The 21,777-nt window shown below is 36.7% G+C and overlaps 1 protein-coding gene across 2 annotated transcripts in view; it reads right to left on the bottom strand.

Annotated features, from left to right (window-relative positions):
• LAMA2 (laminin subunit alpha 2) overlaps nt 1-21,777 on the bottom strand; it is a 793,905-nt gene that overhangs the window by 522,204 nt on the left and 249,924 nt on the right. For both annotated transcript variants that reach the window (XM_027848591.1, XM_027848592.1), the window contains exon 4: nt 16,056-16,298. In XM_027848591.1, coding sequence (XP_027704392.1) covers nt 16,056-16,298 — 243 coding nt within the window. The remainder of the gene's footprint in view (nt 1-16,055; nt 16,299-21,777) is intronic.

Genomic DNA, 21,777 nt, shown 5'->3' with positions numbered 1-21,777 from the left:
TCAGCTTATTTTGTCTGAAACAGAAGAAGAACTTGTGTATGTTTTTCTTAGGGCAGAAAACCAATAAAAAGAAGGTTATCTGCTATTAAAATATGGATTAGCTCACTAGTGACAATGAATTGAAAGTTAGACCTTCCTGGCAATCTGGAATACATTCAAATTCTACTCACGAATGTCAGAAAATCATACTAAATCACAAGAAAGAAATAATCCCTGGGTAAAAATAACTCACTTTTCTATAGCACTTTAAGGGTTATTTAGCACTTAAAAGGTTAAAGCATTTTTCTCACAACATATTTGTAAGGCTGTACAAGTATTTTATTACCATTTTGCAAATAAGGAAACTGAGGCCCTGAGCAGTTAAATATCGTGCTCAAAGTCACACAGTTAGTGGGCATCATATCTCAGGTTCATGCTCTAAGACCAGGGCTTTTTTAACTGAACGGTGTAACTTAGGCAATAGATTCCTGTCTAATCATGTTTAAATCCTATATCACATGAGACTTTTGTGAAAATAAATACAACACAGAATCTGGCCTGCAAACTAGAGAAGAAAGGCAAATATGTTCTCTTCCTCATACTGGAATTTGGCTGCTGGTTTTATAAACATCCTCCTTTTGTTTTAACTAATACTTGGCCATAAGAGTATATATAGGGCCAAAATCCAACACCTTTTAAAGTCTTGATGTTTAGAGAAGACTGAATTATCCTCCCTGACCCCAGCATCCCCACCCCCTGTAATCTCTGCCATTCTTATTTCCAAACTTTATCCAAGTATGACAATAGAATCTGCTCATTCTGAAGCTATTTCATGGTTTGAGAACAGCCCAGCAAACTGTCCACTTACAAGCAGAGGTTCCTAAGAGCGGGAAAGGACCTTAAAGATCATCCATTACTGCCTCCTCATTTTACAGAGGAGGAAATGAAGGCCCAAGGAAGTTCATTAAATGGCCCAAGGTAAAAATAGATATTAATCAACAGAACTGGAATTTGAATTCAGGTTCTTTAAGTCCAAAGCTCTCTTCACTGTGTTGTTATTGAGTTGTTTCAGTCATGTCAGACTCTCTGTGATCCCATTTGGGGTTTTCTTGGCAAAGATATTGGAGTGGTTTGCCATTTCCTTCTCCAGCTCATTTTACAGATGAGGAAACGGGGGCAAACAGTTAAATGACTTGCCCAATGTCACACAGCTAGCGTCTGAGGCCAGATTTCAACTCAGAAAGATGAAGGTTGCTGACAGTGCTCAATCTACCAGGCCACCACACTGCTAATAGATCTGGTATAACTGAACTGAGTTGAGAATGCATTGTTAAGACCACTGAACAGTACAGTTTAACAATGAAAAGGTTTCCACAGAGCCATGGCCTTACACCTTTCAAGGGTCATTAAACAACGGCACAGACAATTTTGTGTTTATAATTAAGCACAAGAACAATTTGCAGAAAAAAAGTTATAAAATCTAATTCTATAGTGATCTTTTAAAATACAATGTTTTCGTTTGTTTGTTTTGCTTACTGTGTCCCCTCATGTCCCTCAGGAAGCCAAGATGGAAGTACAGTGACCATTCATGGGCCCAGCTCTCCTCTTGATTGGTATAGAAGCTTTGATCTGCTCAGTTTTTCCAACCTGGACAGTTTTACCACTCCTTAGACAGTCTGGTGGTTCCACTTCCTCCCTATCAGCTTGCCATGGTCCCAGACAGTCTGGACATTTGATTGGTTTAGCCCACAATAACTTAGAACCCCTGAACTCAAGCAATCCACCAGCCTCAGTCAGAGACTATATATACACAGGTATATTCTACCATGTCTGACCTCAAAATAGAATGATTTTTAAAGACATAAATCTTTCTGTAAGCAGCAGATTGGTTTCAGTGTCCTTTTGTCATCTCTTCTAGCTCTTTAATCTATACGTGGATCCGCTGGCTATGTAACAGTATGGTATAAGGAACATAGACAGTTAGTTATATGAGGCTGGGATTGTAGGCTGGGAGTGGGAGTAAGAAGAAATGATTCACTATAAAATGTCCAAAATTTTAGATCTTTTCTGCCCCCCAAAATGGACTCACTGTTTAGAATCGCCCAGATACCGGATGAAGCCTTTCCATTTTAGCTGTTTGTTTCCTTTGCTCATTGGCAGTGCATTTGTTTAGTAGTGATTAATGTATGTATAACTTCACAGCAGCTAATTTAACACCAAGGTTTATCCTGATACATGAGAAGTAAACACACCATAACAGACTGTATTATGATAGCAAATATGTAAAACACTGTTATTTTTCCCCACTTTGAAAAAAGAGAGAGAATAAATATGAGAGAAAGAAATGATACATTGCAAGCTATTACTTGCAGAGTTTTCATTTTTTTTAATGGCAATGAATGTTTGTTTAAAGTGTCATCTTCAGCTTATTTTTGTAAATAATCCCTAGCCACAATATGACCCATCCTGATTAGGAGGTCAGAAAATGCCCTTAAAATACAACAGGTGTACAAAGAAGTAGATCTCCAAGCAAATCTCAATGCAGGTCAATACAGTCCAAAAGATGATAGTATTCCATAGATGTATTGTTATTTGTATATACATAAGAAAGAGGGATCACGGGAACTTCTATAGATTTAATTAATTCTTTACCAATTAACTTGATGAATTTGCAAGGTGGAGATATTGATATATAAAAATATTCCATAGACGAGGGATTACCTACTGATCTTCTATTGAGAATGCTCCAGAGATTGGAACTGTCTACAGATTGGTTGACTGAAGCTTAGGAAGAGAAGTTACTTCATCTGTGATCTATAAAAGAGAGCTCTGATATGACTCACCCCTTTCTTTTTCCTCACTTTCTCTTCTTTGGACTTCCGGACCAACGTGCAGAAAAGATGGGAAGTGGTGTTGGGATTTCTCCCTTTCCCCCCCCACATATGAGAAGAAAATAGTGATTTGTAGAAGAAACACATGGTTACCAGTTAAGTGTTTGCCTAGACAAGGGAGTTCCTGCACTTATATTTCCTGATTTCCTTCTACTTTTCTCTTTCCTTTTCTAAGCACATAACAGAAACTTGTAATCCTGCAAACAAGCCATTCTGTCCTTGGGAGTTACTTCGTGACAATCTTGAGTTAGAAAGATTCTAAGTTCTAGAATTTCCAATCAAAAATTGCTGGGTTGGTGTGAAAGTTGGACTACCTAAAGGGAAACTTCTCTAACAGTATTCTTGGAGAAGGAAAAGATTTCTTCCCAAAATGTAATTATAAACTTGAAGGACTAAAAAATTGCTACACCAAATGGGGGAGAAAGGAAAGACATCTGCTAACTCTATTATTTCCACAAGTTGCTCGGACAGTATAAGTCAGAAATGAATTGGTAGCAAGTCCCCCAAAGTCTCTTTATATTCCAGGGGAAATAATGAGTTATTTTATGCTTTTGTATTTCTTCTGTGGTGGATGAAATGAAGCCTGTCCCACTCCTAATGTTCATATTGTTCACAGAATGCCTCTATGGAAGTTGGGTGCACTTATCCACATTTGAGGAAACCTAAGCCAAAGTATACAGGAGTTTCATTTTAAAACTTTTCCTGGAGTTTTACTATGGAGTGGAAGAATGAACCAAAGAAATATAATGACCCGTTTGGGTCAGCCCCTAGAATTTTATTAGGTCTGTATGAGCCTAAAGTCTTAGGCAGGAAGGAGGTTGGGCCATGGGTGGCATATTGGCATAAAAATATTTGTACGTATGGGTAAATCCTCTCTCTCTCTCTCTCTCTGTATGTGCACACATATATACATATATATATATACATACACACATATAGACAGATACATTTACAGTGTATATATGTATATATACATATTGATATCTGTCTCTATCAATCTATCTATATCTATATATAGAGAGAGAAAGAGAGACAGAGACAGAGACAGAGACAGAGATAGAGAGGGAGTCAGACAGGCAGAGACAGAGAAAAAAAACCACAGACACAAAGACAGAGAAAGTGTATGTGCAATCAACATAATCCCCAAGGCCAATGAGGTCAAGAGCTATATTTTTTCCTTATTAGGTAAAAAACCTTTATAGCTAGGACTGTGGCATATATACAGAATGTCCCTAAAAATGTGTGCACATTGCTGTGTGCTTAGGAAAGTATAGTGCTTTGCACACAATAGGCTGGCTTATCTGTTGGTCGATTTGCATTGAGACATAGTCTGCCAATTACAATATGTGAGATGGATCTCCTGGTGATGGAAAATGGGATCTAGATATAGTTGGCATGACCTGTGGTTCCATTGTGGAGAAAATAAAAATGTTACAAATTTTCTAGCATCAATCATACTTGAAGACAAGTTTCCTAAAGCCAAGTGTCAACAGCTTTTTATAAGGTCAAATAACAAATGTAAACCTATTAATGTTGTTTCCTTGCACTTCTGCCCTGTGAGGCAGGGAGGCAGGCAGTCGGACTAAAAAGCATTTATTAAACACTTATTATGTGCCAGGCACTATGCTAAGCACTGGAGATACAAAGAAAAGCAAAGGACAATCCTTGCCCTGGAGAAGCTCACAATTAAATAAGCTCACAATCTAATGGAAGCAGCAAGAATGATATTTGTGTTACAGATTTGGAGTCTAAATCCCTATTAACTATCCTGACTAGTGACAGTGTTCCATTCCATAGTCCAAAGGTCTCTAAATTCAAATCATATCTCTGTCACTTATTACTTGTGTGACTTTAGGCTAATCACTTAATCTCTCACCTGTAAAATAAGGAGACTGACCTCTGTGACCACCAAAGTCCCTTCCAACTCCAGATCTATGACCCTATTAGTGTCCCCTGAGGAATAGTGTGACTGAATTGGGAACATCTCATCCCTAGAAAGAGATGAATTTTAGAGAAGACAGTGAGTCATGAAAATTTACTAAGACATAAAGAGGTTGTGATTTGTAGCAGTGACAAAATCACTGAATATCTTTGGGAAGTATTCATGAGGCATCTTCAATGCATGATTTGTTTTCAGGGAAAAGAAGTTGAAAAGAATTAAACAATTATTTCTGCAAAGCTCTATCTGTAACCTACACAGATGAAGAAAAACAAACAGAACAGAAACAGCGACAAAGGTCTTCTCCCCCAGGGAAAGCCACTGAGTAAGCAAAAGTGATCCTCCATCTCCAATTCCCTCTCTAGTCTACTTGTTCTTATTTCAACACTCATATATACTCATACATACACACACAAGATGCAAAAGTCTCATCCGAATATTACTTCAAATGAAAATCTAAGAAACTGTCTTGAGTACATCATTGGGCTGAAGTTTCTACATTCTCAATTATTTGCACTTCTAAGAATAATCATGATGCCGAGTGATACAAAGAAGAAGAAAAAGAAGAAATCTGACTGTGTGTATAAAATTCTGTCACAAAAGATCAAAATAAAATCAAAGCTCTCTGTGACAAAAATAAGTGTCTCTGACAGGTGACAAAAATAAATGTCTCTGAGAATTAATGTCGGTCCCTCTAGGGATTTTTAGATAAGACAGCTATATTTTGATCATGGCATCAAGGCAAAAATCTAAGCTCTACTTTTATTTATGGACCAGAAGAATATAAAGGGGTTGTGACAAGATGGGGGAACAAATTTTATGTAAATAACTTAAAGGTCTCTGTGTGAAGGAACCAAAGCACAAATCACCATGGCAACCATGAATATTTAGTTCTTATTCTGGTGACAATCCAAGGAAATTAAAAGTAATAATCCCAGCCAGAAAAGATGAGAGCATCATGAAACAGAAAAAAAGAACTGTATTGTGCTTTACATTCCATGTTCCCAAAAGGCAGTACCACATTCAATCCACCCAGGTTTTCTGTTACTAAAAATAGTATTGCTTATAGGTTGCAGCAGAATGAGAGAGAGAGACAGACAGACAGACAGACAGAGAGACAGAGAGAGACAGAGAAAGAGAGAGAGAAAGAGAGGAAGAGAAATGGGGGGAAGAGGGAGGAGAGAGAGGGAGAGGGAGAGAGAGGGAGGGAGAGAATTTTGTACAGCAATAAAAAATGCTTACTTGTGAATGTCCCACAGAGGGAAGTCCTTCATCTGAAATATGTATTTAAGCTACTGAATCATACTATTATAGATTAGAAGTGAGCTGTTGGACTTATGTTTCAGATATAGTTTATCATTGAGTCCCATTATTAATATTCTCTCTGTACTCTAGTCCTTCATGATCTCATCTATTCCCATAGGTTCAATTATTATCTCTATAAAGATGACTACCCAATCTGTACATCCAGCTTGAATTTCTCTCCTGAACTCTAACCTTACATCTCATTCTGCCAGCTGGGTATCTCCCCCAGTATTTACCTTTGGGATCTCAACTGCAACATGAACAGAACTGTATCCATTATTTTTCCCTCACCTCTCCTGCAAACTTTTCTATTCCTTTTGAGGGCACCATCATTCCCCAGTCGTTCATGTTTGGAGTCATTTTAAACTTGCCCTTCTCTTTCATCCCCTTTACTGAATCAGCTGATAAGCTCTATTGATTCTACCTCAGCATTATTTTTTGCATCTGTCAGCTTTTCTCAGCTGACATGGCGACCAGTCTAGTGTAAGGCCTCTTCACTTCTCATCTGGACAATTATAACAATCTCCTAAATGATCTCTGAACTTTCAGTTACTCTCCCCTCCTAATCCATACCTAGTATGCATCTACCTAAATAACCTTCCTGAGATACATTTCTCAACACAAAATTCTCCTGAAAACAAGACAAAACAAAAAACTTTCAATGGCTCCCTATTGCCTTTAGGAGAGGATACAAAATCCTCAACCCACCATTTATAGGTCCACAATTCGGCTACAGTCTGCCTTTCTAGACTTCTCATTACTCCTTTCACTCACTCCAAATTCTAGCCAAATTAAACCACAGTTTATTCTGTGTCTAGTCTGTATGTTTTGCGTATTTGCACAAAAACTCCAAACTTGGAATATAGTCCCTCAACACTTTCATGTTTCCGAATTTTTCAAAGCTCAAGATAAGTGAGTGACTCCTCATCAATAGAGGCTTAACTGATTCCCCTACTCCAACTCCAATTCCAACTACCCCAACTCTCTCCCTCCTCCTCACATTTTCTGGCAAATTCTATCCAATCTTTCCTTTGTCCCTTTCACTCCTTATCTAGTATTATAAGTATTTCTAACGGTGCATTCCCCATTTATCTGTCAAAAGTAAAAAGTATCTGGGGCCTGTTAGATTCCTCTATTTTCCTGCATGAAGTTGGCTCCCTGAGGGTAAGGACTATTTACCTCTTGTCTTTGTGTCTCCAATGTCTAATACAATGCTTGCAACAAATCAGTTATTTAATAAAAATAAGTATTTATTGAATTTAATTGAAAATTTCTTGTTTTACTAAACAGCAAAATTTTTTAAACTAAATTATCTTTAGTCAAAATAATAAGAAAAAAGAAAAAAATTCTAATATGCTTTGTGAAATGTGTTGGTCAGTGTAGCCCTGCTCCTTTAGTGACAGAATTCCTTCTTTGAGTGCATAAGCTAACAGTTCTTCGTTTCCACATTTGAAATATTTATTCATAGGTTATTGCTTTGTGGTTCTTTATAATTTAGAGCCTTTTGAAAAGTTTATTATTACTAATGAGAAGATTGTCAGAAACTGTGTAGTGAATAATATACTGCCTAAAAGAAAATGACTAAATAGTGAAGGAATTATTTTTCTTGAATGTATCCCATGACATGTACCTGTACATTTCTGTAGCTTTTGAGGGAATTAGAACAGCAAGTGGAATTGAGTGAACCACACTGACTCCATCTTGTGACTCAATTCTAGAACTAGCTCCATTCCCTGACCAGAAACCCAATCAAATTCGGAGACTGATATAAGAAGTTTTCTCACTCATATGTCTTATCTGAAAACTGGTTCCATATTGGTTAAGGAGTCATTGTTTCCATGTTCCTTTGATTGAGTACAGACACTTGTAGGAGGAGTGGGAAACATCTTTTTCTGTTTGCACCTACTTACTCTCTCCTTCTCAACTTGGAAAGTCCCTAAATTTTCCTCCAATTGGAAATCAGATTACTAATTTTGTATCTTGATTAACTGCTTTCTTTTAATTAATTGGTCTTATTTGATTAACTGTTTTTAATGCATAAAAATTTGTCCAAAGCCAAAGCTGAGGAAGGCCTGGCCCTGATTTGTTACGCAACTGGCATGCATTGCTTAATAAATTCATAAGCTCAGAAGCTCAAATTTTTGTTTCCTTGGTCATTTCATCTTTCACACACCGCACTATGTAATAACTCTTCTATAGTACTTCTTCATGAATTTGTTTTCTCTGGGTACGTCTTCCCATACTTCCAGTAAGATGATCTTTTAAAGAGAACCAAAGAGTCTAAATACCTGACTTGTAGCACAGAAGTATACAATATCTATGTACTTGAGAAAGCACAATAGCGAGGACTCCCACGAAACCCTGCCAAATACATTTGATTCAGAAAAAGAAATGAAGGAGAGCATGGACTGAAATTATCTTTGCCATGAGGAATTCTGACTTAAAAAAACCTACTACCAAGGAAGAAGAAATTATAAAGTGATACATTTATGCTTTGCAATCAGTTCATTAATAGAAAATAGCCCAAAATACACTGTGACTAAATATATTCTGCTGCCATTTGTCAAGAAATTTTCCTAAGGTGGACTGCATAAAAAAGATTTTTATATATCTAAATATATATTTATTCAGATATATTTATATGTATATAATACAGCTGTGTAGGTTATATCTTTAATTATAATCAATAAATTATATTACACTTAGTGAATATATAAGATTTAATAGCAATTATTTACATGTACAATGTACTATATTTGTATATACATGTACATACATATGTGTGTACATACACACATATGCCAAAAATCACAAGATATTAATATACGACTAGAAATTAGAAATTTCCAAGCAGGCAGACTGAGGAAGAATGTTACAGGTCTCCTTAGTCCTAATTTCATGTCCTTCTCACCTTAAAGGGAACTTCTATGTAAGTGATCTTTCTTCTTAGAATAACTCAGCAAGAAGAATGATTATTTTGGACATGATCCTTAACTATAAGCAGGACTTGGTCACTAGAATAAAAATGATAGGAACCCTAAGGAGAAGTGAGAGTATCACAGAAAGAGCACTGGCTCTGGAGTTTGGGGACCTTGGTTTAAATGCCACCTCTGGTACTAGTGGTATGACCTCAGTCAAGTCAGTTAGCTCCTCAGGACCTCAGTTTCCTCATGTGTAAAATAAGGAGGTTGGACAAGATGTCTCTAAAGGTCCTTCTAGTTATAGATAGCTTCCTTGTGTGTGTATGTGTGTGTGTGGGTGTGTATACACACACCCACACACACCCACATATATTTTCATGTTGTCTCTCCTCTTAGATTGTTAAATCCTAGAGGACAAGGACTGTCTTTTTTCCTCTCTTTGCATCTTTAGTGCTTAGCAAAGTGCACACTTAAGTAGGTACTTAATACATGTTTATTGAATACTGTAAATGCTATCTCTCCCATTGGAATGTATGTTTCTTGAGAACAGGGACTGCTTTGCTTTTCTATTTGCATCCCCAGGGCTTTGCATGTAATAAGCACTTAATAAATGTTTTATTCATTCATTCATTAATGCCATGGACCTATGGGCATTAAATGTATGAGAAGGGAGATTTCAAAGGGTACAAATAAAAGTTAGGATTTCAGGGCCTAAAATTCTATAAAGGAAGTCAGCCCAAGAAGAATGGGAAGATCTTAAGAAGGAAACTCAGAAAAAATGACTGATAATAAAAATGTTAAATAGAATATTAAAAATCAACTTCACAAGTACAATATGGGGGTGTCAACTTAAATAGCATTTGACTGGAAAAGACAAATGGCGTTTTAGTGAATCAAAAGATCAGTATGGGTCAATGGTGTAACATAACATATAATGTAGTCTCTGGAGATATCAAAATGGGAATCATAGTGTCCTAAATGAGGGATGTGCTAGTCCCATTGTACTCTGCTATGGATCTCAAAATTTTTCTATAAAAGGATCAGTTAAAGGAACTGGAGATGCTTAGCCCGGAAAAGACAGAGGTAGTGGTAAGGGCAATGGGGTGGGATGGGGAGTGCAGCATAACAGTTATCTTCAAGTATTTAAAGGGCAATCATATCTATATAGAAGAGTGACTAGATTTTGTAGAGCTGACTTCCAGAAGGCAGAGCAAGGAATAATAGGGAGAACTTGTAGAGAATTAGATTTAGGCTTGATATAAAGGGCAATAAATATCCTAATAATTAGGTCTTGGGAGTTAGTATGTTACTCTCCCCATACCACCATTCAATGTATTCAAGCAAAAGTTTAAATTATTTATATCTTAAAATGTTATAGCATAGGGCTTAGATTCTTAAAATCTAGTTATTGCTCAGATTCTTAAAATCTAGCCAGTAGCTTACTAATGTTCAGGCTCCTTAAGAGTTTGTCCAACATGGTGGATGTTCTAATAAACCTTGTCTTTGGCTGAAAGAAGGCTTGGGTCGAATTCTTTCAGGCATGACCCATGTGATTTTGGGGTCCCTGTACCTCTAAACCCCTAAACTTCAACATTTTGGTGGCCTGTACAGGGAAACTGCCTAACCCCAAGTTCTTCTCCAGCCAAGACTGGACGGTATGTAAGCCTTCCCCCCCCCCCCATCCTTTCTTGCTCTGCAGGCAGGGTCACTCTCCAAGCACCAAGGCTTGGAGGTGCTTTTCAGGCAGACAGTTACAAGGCTGTCTCACACTAGGCCTGATGTTCTCAGGCTCTCAGTCCACTGGGTCAGTTCAAGGCCATGGATCTGGGTATACCTTCTGCAGCATAGAGGACAAGGACAGATGCCCTATCTGGAAATGTATGCCCAATTCTGTCAATTCTCTTGGCACTAGGGAATTGGGGAAAACTACAGTTGCATTTGGTTCCTTGAGGCTTACTTACTCCCTTCCCTCTACACCCATGAGTCCTCCTTCATGGAGGTTACAGGGAAAACTTAGAACAGTTAAAAACATCTTAACAAATTCTGGAGATTTTGTGATTGATCATTAAGGAGTTTTGAGACTCCTCCTTACAACTCTAATCACTCCTTTCTCCCACTTCCTTCCCTTGAGTCAAGAGGGTTAATCCCTCTCATAGGAGAAGAGAGTTTCCCCCTTTACCTAACACCTTTGATTTCACCCTCCCCCACCTGGGAAAAGAAAGAGTGGGGAGGGGCAGTAGCTACAGTATAGGCCCACCTGGCAATGGCCTTGGGCCCTAGGGCAACCTTTGCCTGCAAGCATCACCCAGGTTCAGCACATCCTACTCAAGGCAAAGAAGCTAGCCTGTGAACTTGGGTAAGCGTGATCTTTTAAAGTTGTAGTTTTAAATGTTAATGATGAGATGTTGATTTTCTGTGTGAAGTAATTTGGAAATTCATTTAACAAAACTGAAGTCATCTGATTGGTAATGGCTTTGTTTCAAGTTTCAAATTGGTGAACTTTTTGTATCAATTACGTCAAACAACTTTTCATAATTTGGTTACTGCTAAAATAGTTTGGGTATTGGTGATCACTCTTTTAATGTGTAAACTTGCCAAAAAGCTTGTTTGGGTTTTGTCTTGCTAAGAATTTACAGTTATATAGGAATAATCTCTAACAAGTGGCTTTTTATACCATGACAAATTTAAATTAGAGATGTAAATTCTGGAAAAGTTTTTCCTAAACTATGATTAGTGAAGCTTGCTGTTTGAGGTAAAAGCTCATAGGATTTCATTTTGAGTTGTTTGATAGATCATAATAATCAATCGATAATCCATAATCCACCATCTAGAAAAATGCCACAAGCTACTCAGAGAATGTGATACTACTGGGAAGTCAGCATTGGGAAAAGCTGAGAGGACAAATTTAGCCTCGGTCTAAGATGGGATCCTTCTGGCTCAGTTTCTCCATCTTGTTCCTTTGAAAAGGAATGTTACCCACCTGACTATTCCTGAGTCTGGCTATGAGGTGATTTGATACTACATGGTTGGAAAACTGAATTATCTGAATCCAAACAGAGCTAAGGATGTTTTATCTTGTCATGTCTGGGCCCTGCAGTCTTTTCTGTCAGATTTCTGTCTTCCAGACCACAGGCCATTCATCTACAATTGATAGCAAACAGTAGGTACCAGCCAATGTCCCCCCATCATTCCCTGGATGCAGCCTGTGCTCAGTTCCAGTCAACCTCCTCTTTGGGATTCCCCTCGGAGCATGGACAGCTCTATATCTCTTCCCTGCAGGAAGCAGTTTCAGAAGCCGAGACCTTTGCCCCTTACCCCAAAAGAATTTGGGTCCCATTTTTTGAGGGGGGAATGATGAGGATGGCATATGAACCCCAGAAAGGAAAAACACTGGACTTTCCTACATGGCCAAATCTCTGGTGTTCCCCTGAGGTTATAATCTCATCAACTGGCCTTTTATTGTGCCTACACCCAATCTCCCAATTCTGTTACCCTTAACCTAACCTAGCCCTCACTTGTCTCACTTCCCTATGGCCTCAGGCCACTTCCCACCCTTAATCCTATCTGGGCTTCATTCTCCCTTGGCCATATGGTCCAGGTCCCTGGAGTTCTATTACCTCATAGACTACTTGGCCACTCCTAGATCCCTCCCACAGTCTTTCTGTGTATAAGGTCCATCTTGTCTCCATCAAGATGCTTAGATTCTTATAATCTAGCCAATACTTCACAGACTCTCAGATTCCTCAAGAGTCTGGCTAATATGGCGGATGTTCTAATAAACCTTGTCTTTGGCTGAAAGAAAAAAATGTTATAGCATAGAAATGGTATTGGGTTGGATTTCATTGGCACTAAGGTCCCTCGAGTTTGAGTTCTATAATTATATGACTTGCCAAACTCAGAAAAGTTACTTCTACTCCTAAACTTGACTTAGTAGATAACAGTCTTTATTAAGATTGGTAATTAAAGCCCCCATTAAAACCAACTATCCTTCTGATTGGTTTAATTGAAAAAGAGTAAGACTTAGGTTGAGCTCTCAGCTCTGACATTAGCTATGTGATCTTGAGCAAATCACTTTAACATAATACTAAATTCTTCAGCTTTATGATCTGTAAAATGATCCTCGAGGTTCCTTATACCACTGAAAGTATCTGACACTATGTTGTATTTTGCATTTGATTTTATTTTTAGCCTTTTCTTAGAGAACCAATTTGGGCTAAAAAAAAGAGATGTCTCCACTTTAATATAAAAAAGTTGTTCATAGGGGCAGCTAGGTGGTGTAGTGAATAAAGTATTGACCCTGGATTCAGGAGGACCTGAGTTCAAATCTGGCCTCAGATACATAACACTTCCTGGCTGTGTGACCGGGGACAAGTCACTTAACTACATTGCTTAGGCAAAAAAAAAAAAAAGTTGTTCATTACTGTTCTTAATGATAAAGAGTGTCTTGGGTAAACTATGTGCATCTTTCTCTTTATTCTAGGTTTGTCAGGTCAATGGGAGAAAGGCCAGATTTGAGGCATGTCCTATATAATAAATATTTCTTATTTTTCAAGAAAGTATATTTTCTTACAGTCAACTAGGGTGAATAAGAACACTGAATGACAAACAAACAAACAAAAAACGTCGAGGAAGAGATAACTACAGATTGGCTGGTTTAACTATTGTATTTGGAAAAATACTGGAACCAGGGGAAAAGAGGCATCCAAAAAAAAAATCAACTCAATTCAAGTACATTCATTTTCTCTGTTCTCCTCTGCCTACCCTCACACCCGTGAGCCAAACTGGCCTAGAAATGGCTGCCTCTGGCATATAGTAGGTTGAACAGCTGTTTGACTCACTATATTTGAGTCTTTGTCAGTTGGCAGATTGAGATCTCTCTGCTGAAATACTATTTGGAAAATGGGGTTTGTTTTCCTCCCCCAAAATTTGCATTTTTGGATTGAAGGAGTGAAAACTGGTGAGGTACTAGAATCAGATTCATATTATCATTGGCCTAGGAAGGAATCTAAGAGATTTATAGTGAAACCTTACTTCCCCTCCCCCTTTAAAATGTAAATGCATGAAGGAGGGATTCAGTACCTGAGACACATATGCTGAATGATAACATGTAAATATGTATGTGCATGTGACTGTTAATGCTGAAAAACAATGATAATGATGCAATCTATGTTTCAAATGAGAAAAAATACTAAGGCACTTAGGTGAAACTTCCCTTAGGCGTCTTTGAAAAACTACAGAGGATGAGGGAGGATATATATATATTTTTAAAAACCAGCTAGCTAACCATTTATATAGCACGTTAGTTTTTTGAAGTACTTCACATATTTTATCCCATTTGATCATCACAACACTTCTGTGAGGTAGGTGCTATAAAACAGGGCACAGATTTTCACGTCATCTTCACAGTCTATTCAGATATCCAGGCAGACTGCCTTACCATATGTCTGCCACTTCTCCCTGCCTAGACAGCCCCCACCACACAGGGCATGGATCTCCATATTCTGAAGGAATTTAATTCAATCATCACTGAAGCTACCACCCTATTGCCCAGTACTCCTGATTAGTGATTGAGTAAGGGCAAATGAGGCCCCTTAGCCCACCAAATCTACTAGATGGCTCTAGGTCTTAGACTAAGCTTCATTTTCACATCTCACTGAGTCATCTACCCAAGTCATCTTGCCATCTGCCCTTCATAGCATGAAGGCTCCTTCTTCATCCCACCTCTACACCCCAGTAATCAAATCAATAGAATCATTGCTTCTGGAAAGAGAATGTTAATTGGTTGCCCTATATATCTGCTCATATATTTCTCCATATATGGAAATTTTCTTCCTGGGCATCACTCCCCTATATGGATTGTTTTGCTTATTAAAATGGATGCTCTTTGAGTGCAAGTATTACCTCTTTTTGTCTTTGTACCTTCAAAGTTTAGCATTGTACCTGGCACGTGTTTTTTTCATTAACTAATTAATTAATTTCCTTCCATTGATTCATTTATCCATAAGGGAGAGGTTGGAGAATCATTCCACACAAAGGAGGATGATCTTTCATAGAATGGGGAAAATAAAGGTAGACTTTTCTTCTCCCAAAAAAATAGCCCAAGATGACAAAAGGAAGGATAAAGAGATTTTAGGAGGTATCTAGGGAGCTAGAAGATGTATAACTTGAAAATGAGGCTGGAAATTAGACCCAAAACTAAGCCAAGAGAAGCTGGAATGAGGACAGAGGTAAGGGTAACCTAGTCATTCATGAGGAGTGACCCTGGAGCCTAGACTAGAGGGAAAAAAAAAATCCTGATGATCTGAATGGTTGAAACACTTTAAATGTGCTGATCAATGTATTAAATAGCATGCTTAAGATAATAAGAATGTTGGTATCTGTGGCCTACCTAAGGTTCACTTAGTTTGCACCTCGATAATCCCTTATACTGTACACTTTAAACTAACTATGGATTCTTTAGTGGAAAAGGTTGTGAGTCCTAGTTGTCTTAGAAGAAAAAGAGAAAATTTCCTCTATCCCCAGGTGGTAGAAGCAGAAAATAAGGCAAACAAATATTAATAGAATTCAACTGAGGACGTTTCTATTTGGTCTCTACCCTTGGGGTTATATTTCATTACAGTTAGGTAGGTATACTCCATCTTCAGAATAGGCACATATAAATTTCAAATGAAAGAAAATAATCTTTTTTTTCAAAACAGCTTCAGAGAAGATGATTATATATCCTCCTTCAATGACTCACTCCAATCAATAATTCACTATCAGAAAAAAAAATTTTTGTTAAGCTTAAGTCACTCATGATATAACTTATGGCCATTTCTTCTTGTCTGGCCTACACCAGAATTGTAAGATATATCTCTGTGGATTCACTATAATACTATTCAGCCTAGCTTTAAAAATTTTAATAACTTGTTTAAATGTGTCTGTGAAATCTTATGCTGCTTTTCTAACACAATCAAAAATAATTCAGTTATCTCTATAGACTATTTTGCCATCTCAATGATAGAAACAGCCCAATCTTACCTCTCCATTTTCCAGGGGGTGGATCTTGGAATAAAATGAAGTACATATCACCTCATCATCTTTTGCATATGATGGTGGCCCAGTGCGTGGATAAATGCCATAGCGTGTTAGGCATTCTGTGTCAGTGATAGCATGGTACTGCCACGGTTTGTATTCAACACCATCTAGAGAACGTTCCAATATCCAATTTCCAGGTCGTGGTGAGTTTGCTGCTTTCACAATTACATATGCAATCTGGAATACCTAGGGAACAACAGCAATCAATCAATCAACAAGCATTTATTAAGTGCCAATTATATACCATGTGTTATGTTAGCCTCTGGGGATACAAATACAAAAATGCAACAGAACCTCCTTTCAAGGAATCTCTATCATTTTGGGGAGACAATATTATGCACACATGGCTACATATAAAGTAAGTACATGCAAAATAAATGCAAAGTAATTTGGGGGGATAAGGAAAGTCTTCTGGTAGGAAGAGGCATTTGGACTGAGCTTCACAAGAAAACTAGTCAGCTAAGCAGTGGCAACCATAAGATTTGAATCCATTTCTTTCACCATCAAGTCCAAGGCTTGTTCCACTATACTATACTGTCTCTCAGTAGAATGAGAATGATTGAAGATGACAGTGAGAAAGAATCAAGGAAAGAATCAATAATGGTAGTACAGTACCTGAAGGGTAGGGATGGGGGCTATATATATCACATGACCATCATCACATGACATCACCATAATCAACTAAAATTATTTATAGCCATAGGTATCAACTTCATTTTGTCTTTTACTATGTTAAGTGATACATAAGCAGAATCAGAACCACTGGACATCTGCTTTTCTGAGATACTGTTCTTTTCTTGACCATATGGCTTAAGAGAGAGTAGAAACTAGAAATGAGGACACTAAATTAGGACAGTAATGCAGCCATATAAATAAGAGGTAATATCATGACCCATTTGACTGCGACTTTTTAAATTTAATCTCTAAATTGTGCCTGCAGAATGTTAAAGGACATTTTTAACATTTACACTGTGTCCAGCTTCCCTCGTGAGTACCGAATGATTTGCAAAAAATATTCTCAACCAAAGATATGTTTATTAAATAAAGTTTTATTGAAATGAAAATTGAAATGAAATTGGGACTTGAATCCCAAATACTGTTAGTTATAATCACAGCCTTAAACAATGTTTCGTCACTTGGGGACACAAGTTTATAATGTTGTTGTTGTTCAGTCACACTCTCTGTGAGCCCATTTGGGGTTTTCTTGGCAAATATACTGTAGTGGTTTACCATTTCTTTTTCCAGCTCATTTTACAGATGAGGAAACTGAGGCAAACAGGGTTAAGTGACTTTCCCAGGGTCACAGAGCTAGTATCTGATGCCACATTTGAACCCAGGAAGATGAGGTTTCCTGACTCCAGATCTGGCACTCAATCCACTGTGTCATGTAGTTGCCCTTCAAGTTTATATTTTTAATTAATTAATTTATTTTTATTAATTTATTTTGAGTTATCAATAATCACTTCCATAAGCTTTTGAGTATTAAATTTTTCTCCCTTTCCCTCCCCACAACAGTGCACAATCTAATATAGGCTATACATATATATTCCTATTAAACACATTTTCACATTAGTGATGTTGTAAGGAAGAATTAGAACCAATAGGAGGAACCATCAGAAACAGGAAACAAAACAAAACAGAAGAAAATAAAAGAGCAAATAGTATGCTTCAAACTGTATTCAAACTCCATAGCTCTTTCTTTGGATGTGGATATCATTTTCTATCATAAGACTTTTGGAAATGTCTTAGATCCTTACATTGCTGAGAAGGGCTAAGTCTATCAATGATAGTCATCGCACAACATAGCTGTTACTGTGTACAGCGTTCTCCTGGTTCAGATCACTTCACTCAGCATCAGTCCATACAAGTCTTCCCAGGTTTTTCTGAAGTCCACCTGCTCATCATTTCTTATAACACAATAGTATTCCATTACATTCATATACCACAACTTGTTCAGCCATTCCCCAATTGATGGGCATCCCTTCAATTTTCAATTCTTTGCCAACACAAAAAGAGCTACTATAAATATGTTGTACATGTGGGTCCTTTTCCCATTTGTGTGATCTCTTTGGGATACAGCCCTAGAAGTGCTATTGCTGGGTCAAAAGGTATGCACATTTTTATAGCCCTTTGAGCATAGTTCCAAATTGCTCTCCAAAATGGTTGGATCAATTCACAACTCCACCAACAATGCATTAGTGTTCCAATTTTCCTGCATCTTCTCCAACACTTATCATTTTCCTGTTTTGTCATGTTGGCCAATCTGATAGGTATGATGTGGTACCTCTGAGTTGTTTTGATTTGCATTTCTCTAATCAATGGTGATTTAGAGCATTTTTTCATATGCTTGAATTTCTTCATCTGAGAACTGCCTGTTCACATCCTTTGACCATTTATCAACTGGGGAATGACTTGTATTCTTATAAATTTGACTTAATTCTCTATATATTTTAGAAATGAGGCCCTTATCAGAGACACTGGCTGTAAAAATTCTTTCCCAGTTTTCTGCTTCCCTCCTAATATTGGTTGCATTGGCTTTGTTTGTACAAAAACTTTTCAATTTAATGTAATCAAAATTATCCATTTTGCTTTTCATAGTGTTTTCTATCTCCTGTTTAGTCATGAATTCTTCTGTTTTCCACAAATCTGACAGGTAAACTATTCCTTGCTCTCCCAGTTTGCTTATAGTATCAGCCTTTATATCTAAATCATGAACCCATTTTGACTTTATTTTGGTATATGGTATGAGATTTTGGTCTATGCCTAGTTTCTACCATACTCTTTTCCAGTTTTCCCAGCAGTTTTCATCAAATACTGAGTTCTTATCCCAGAAGCTGGGGTCTTTGGGTTTATCAAACAGTAGATTACTATAGTCATTGATTACTGTGTCTTGTATACCTAACCTATTCTACTGATCCACCACTCTATTTCTTAGCCAGTATCAAGTAGTTTTGATGATTGCTGCTTTATAATACAATTTAAGATCTGGAATGGCTAGGCTATGTTCCCCTGCATTTCTTTTCATTAGTTCTTTTGATATTATGGACCTTTTGTTCTTCCAAATGAATCGTTATTATTTTTTCTAGCTCTATAAAATAATTTTTGGTAGTTTGATTGGTGTGGCACTGAATAAGTAAAGTAGCTTAGGTAGAATTGTCATTTTTATTATATTAGCTTGGCCTACCCATGAGCAACTGATGTTTTTCCAATTATTTAGATCTGACTTTATTTGTGTGAAAGTGTTTTACAATTGTGTTCATATAGTTCCTGGGTTTGTTTTGGGAGGTAGACTTCTAAATATTTTATAATGTCTACAGTAATTTTAAATGGAATTTCTCTTTCTATCTCTTATTTTTGGGCTTTGTTGGCAATATATAGAAATGCTGATAATTTATGTGGGTTTATTTTCTAGCCTGCAGCTTTGCTAAATTGTTTATTATTTCAAATAGTTTTTTACTTAATTCTCTAGGATTCTCTAAGTATATCATCATATCATCTGCAAAGAGTGATAGCTTTGTTTCTTCTTTGCCTATTCTAATACCTTCAATTTTTTTTCCTTATTGCTAAAGCTGATGTTTTTCCATTACCATATTGAACAACAGTGGTGATAATGGACATCCTTGTTTCACCCCTGATCTTACTGGAAATGCTTCTAGTTTGTCCTCATTACATATGATGCTTGCTGAAGGTTATAGGTAGATGCTACTTATCATTTTAAGGAAGATTCCATTTATTCCTATGCTCTCTAGTGTTTTTAATAGGAATAGGTATTATATTTTGTCAAAAGCTTTTTCTGCATCTATTGAGATGATGTGGTTTCTGTTAATTTTGTTGTTGATATGATCAATTATGCTGATAGTTTTCCTAATATTGAACCAGCCCTACATTCCTGGTACAAATCCTACCTGGTCACAGGGTATTCTTCTTGTGATAAGTAACTGAAATCTATTTGACAATATTTTATTTAAAATTTTTGCATCTATTTTCATTAGGGAAATTGTTCGATAATTTTCTTTCTCTGTTTTGGCTCTTCCCAATCTAGGTATCAGCAGTATATTTGTATCATACAAAGAATTTGGTAAGACTCCTTCTTCACCTATTTTCCCAAATAGTCTATATAGTATTGGAATTGATTGCTCTTTAAATGTTTGATAGAATTCACTTGTAAATCCATCTGGCCCTGGAGATTATTTTACTAGGGAGTTCATCAATGACTTGTTCAATTTCTTTTTCTGAGACGGGGTTATTTAAGTATTTTACTTCCTCTTCTGTTAATCTGGGCAATTTATATTTTTGTAAATATTCATTTCACCAAGATTGTCAAAATTATTGACATACAGTTGGGCAAAATAGTTTCTAATTATTGTTTTAATTTCCTCTTCATTGGTGGTGGATTCACCACCAAAAATTTTCATTTTTGATACTGGTAATTTGGTTTTCTTCTTTCTTTTTTTTTAAATTAAATTAATCAAAAGTTTATCTATGTTTTTTTTCCCCCATAAAACCAGGTCTTAGTTTTATTTATTAGTTCAATAGTTTTCTTAATTTAAATTTTATTAGTCTCTCCTTTGGTTTTCAGTATTTCTAATTTGGTATTTAATTGAGGATTTTTAATGTGTTTTTTTCTAGTTTTTTTTTTTAGTTGCATGCCCAATTCATTAATCTTCTCTTTCTCTATTTATTCACGTAAGTATTCAGAGATATAAAACTTCCCATAAGAACTGCTTTTGCTGTATCCCATAAGTTTTGGTGTGTTGTCTCATTATTGTCATTCTCTTGAATGAAGTTATTGATTGTTTCCATGATTTGTTGTTTGACCCATTCATTTTTTAGGATTAGATTATTTAGTTTCCAATTTTTTTTTAGTCTATCTTTCCATGGCCCATTATTAGATATAATTTTTATTGCATCATGATCTGAAAAGGATGCATTTAATATTTCTGCCTTTCTGCATTGGATTGTGAGGTTGTTATGCTCTAGTGCATAGTCAATTTTTGTGTATATGCCATGTACTGCCAAGAAAAAAGTATATTCCTTTCTATCCCCATTCAATTTTCTCTAGAGGTCTACCATATGTAAGTTTTCTAAAATTCTATTCACCGCCTTAACTTCTTTTTTGTTTATTTTGTGGTTAAATTTATCTAGTTTAGAGAGGGGGAGGTTGAGGCCCCCCACTAGTATAGTTTTGCTGTCTATTTCTTCCTGTAACTCCCTGAACTTCTCTTCTAAGAATTTGGATCCTATATCACTTGGTGCATATATGTTTAGTAATGATATTATTTCCTTCCTCATCTCTTTCAATAAGATCTATTTTGCTTTTACTTTGTGTGAGATCAGGATTGCTACCCCTGCTTTTTTTACTTCAGCTGAAGCATAATACATTCTACTCCAGCCTCTTACCTTTACCCTGTGTGTGTCCCTCTGTTTCAAATGTGTTTCCTGTAAATAACGTATTGTAGGATTGTGATTTTAATCATTCTGCTATCTGTTTCTGTTTTATGGGAGAGTTCATCACATTCACATTCACACTTATGATTACTATCTGTATCTTTCTCTCCATCCTATTTCTCCCCTGTTTATGCTTTTTTTTATCCTTTCTCCTTTTCCCTCCTCACTAGTGTTTTGCTTTTGACCACTGCCTCCCTCAGTTCCACCTCCCTTCTAT

The sequence above is a fragment of the Vombatus ursinus genome, unplaced genomic scaffold (assembly GCF_900497805.2).
Source record: "Vombatus ursinus unplaced genomic scaffold, bare-nosed wombat genome assembly UNPS02006779.1, whole genome shotgun sequence".
NCBI lineage: Eukaryota > Metazoa > Chordata > Mammalia > Diprotodontia > Vombatidae > Vombatus > Vombatus ursinus.
This window is presented reverse-complemented; position numbering and strand designations above follow the sequence as displayed.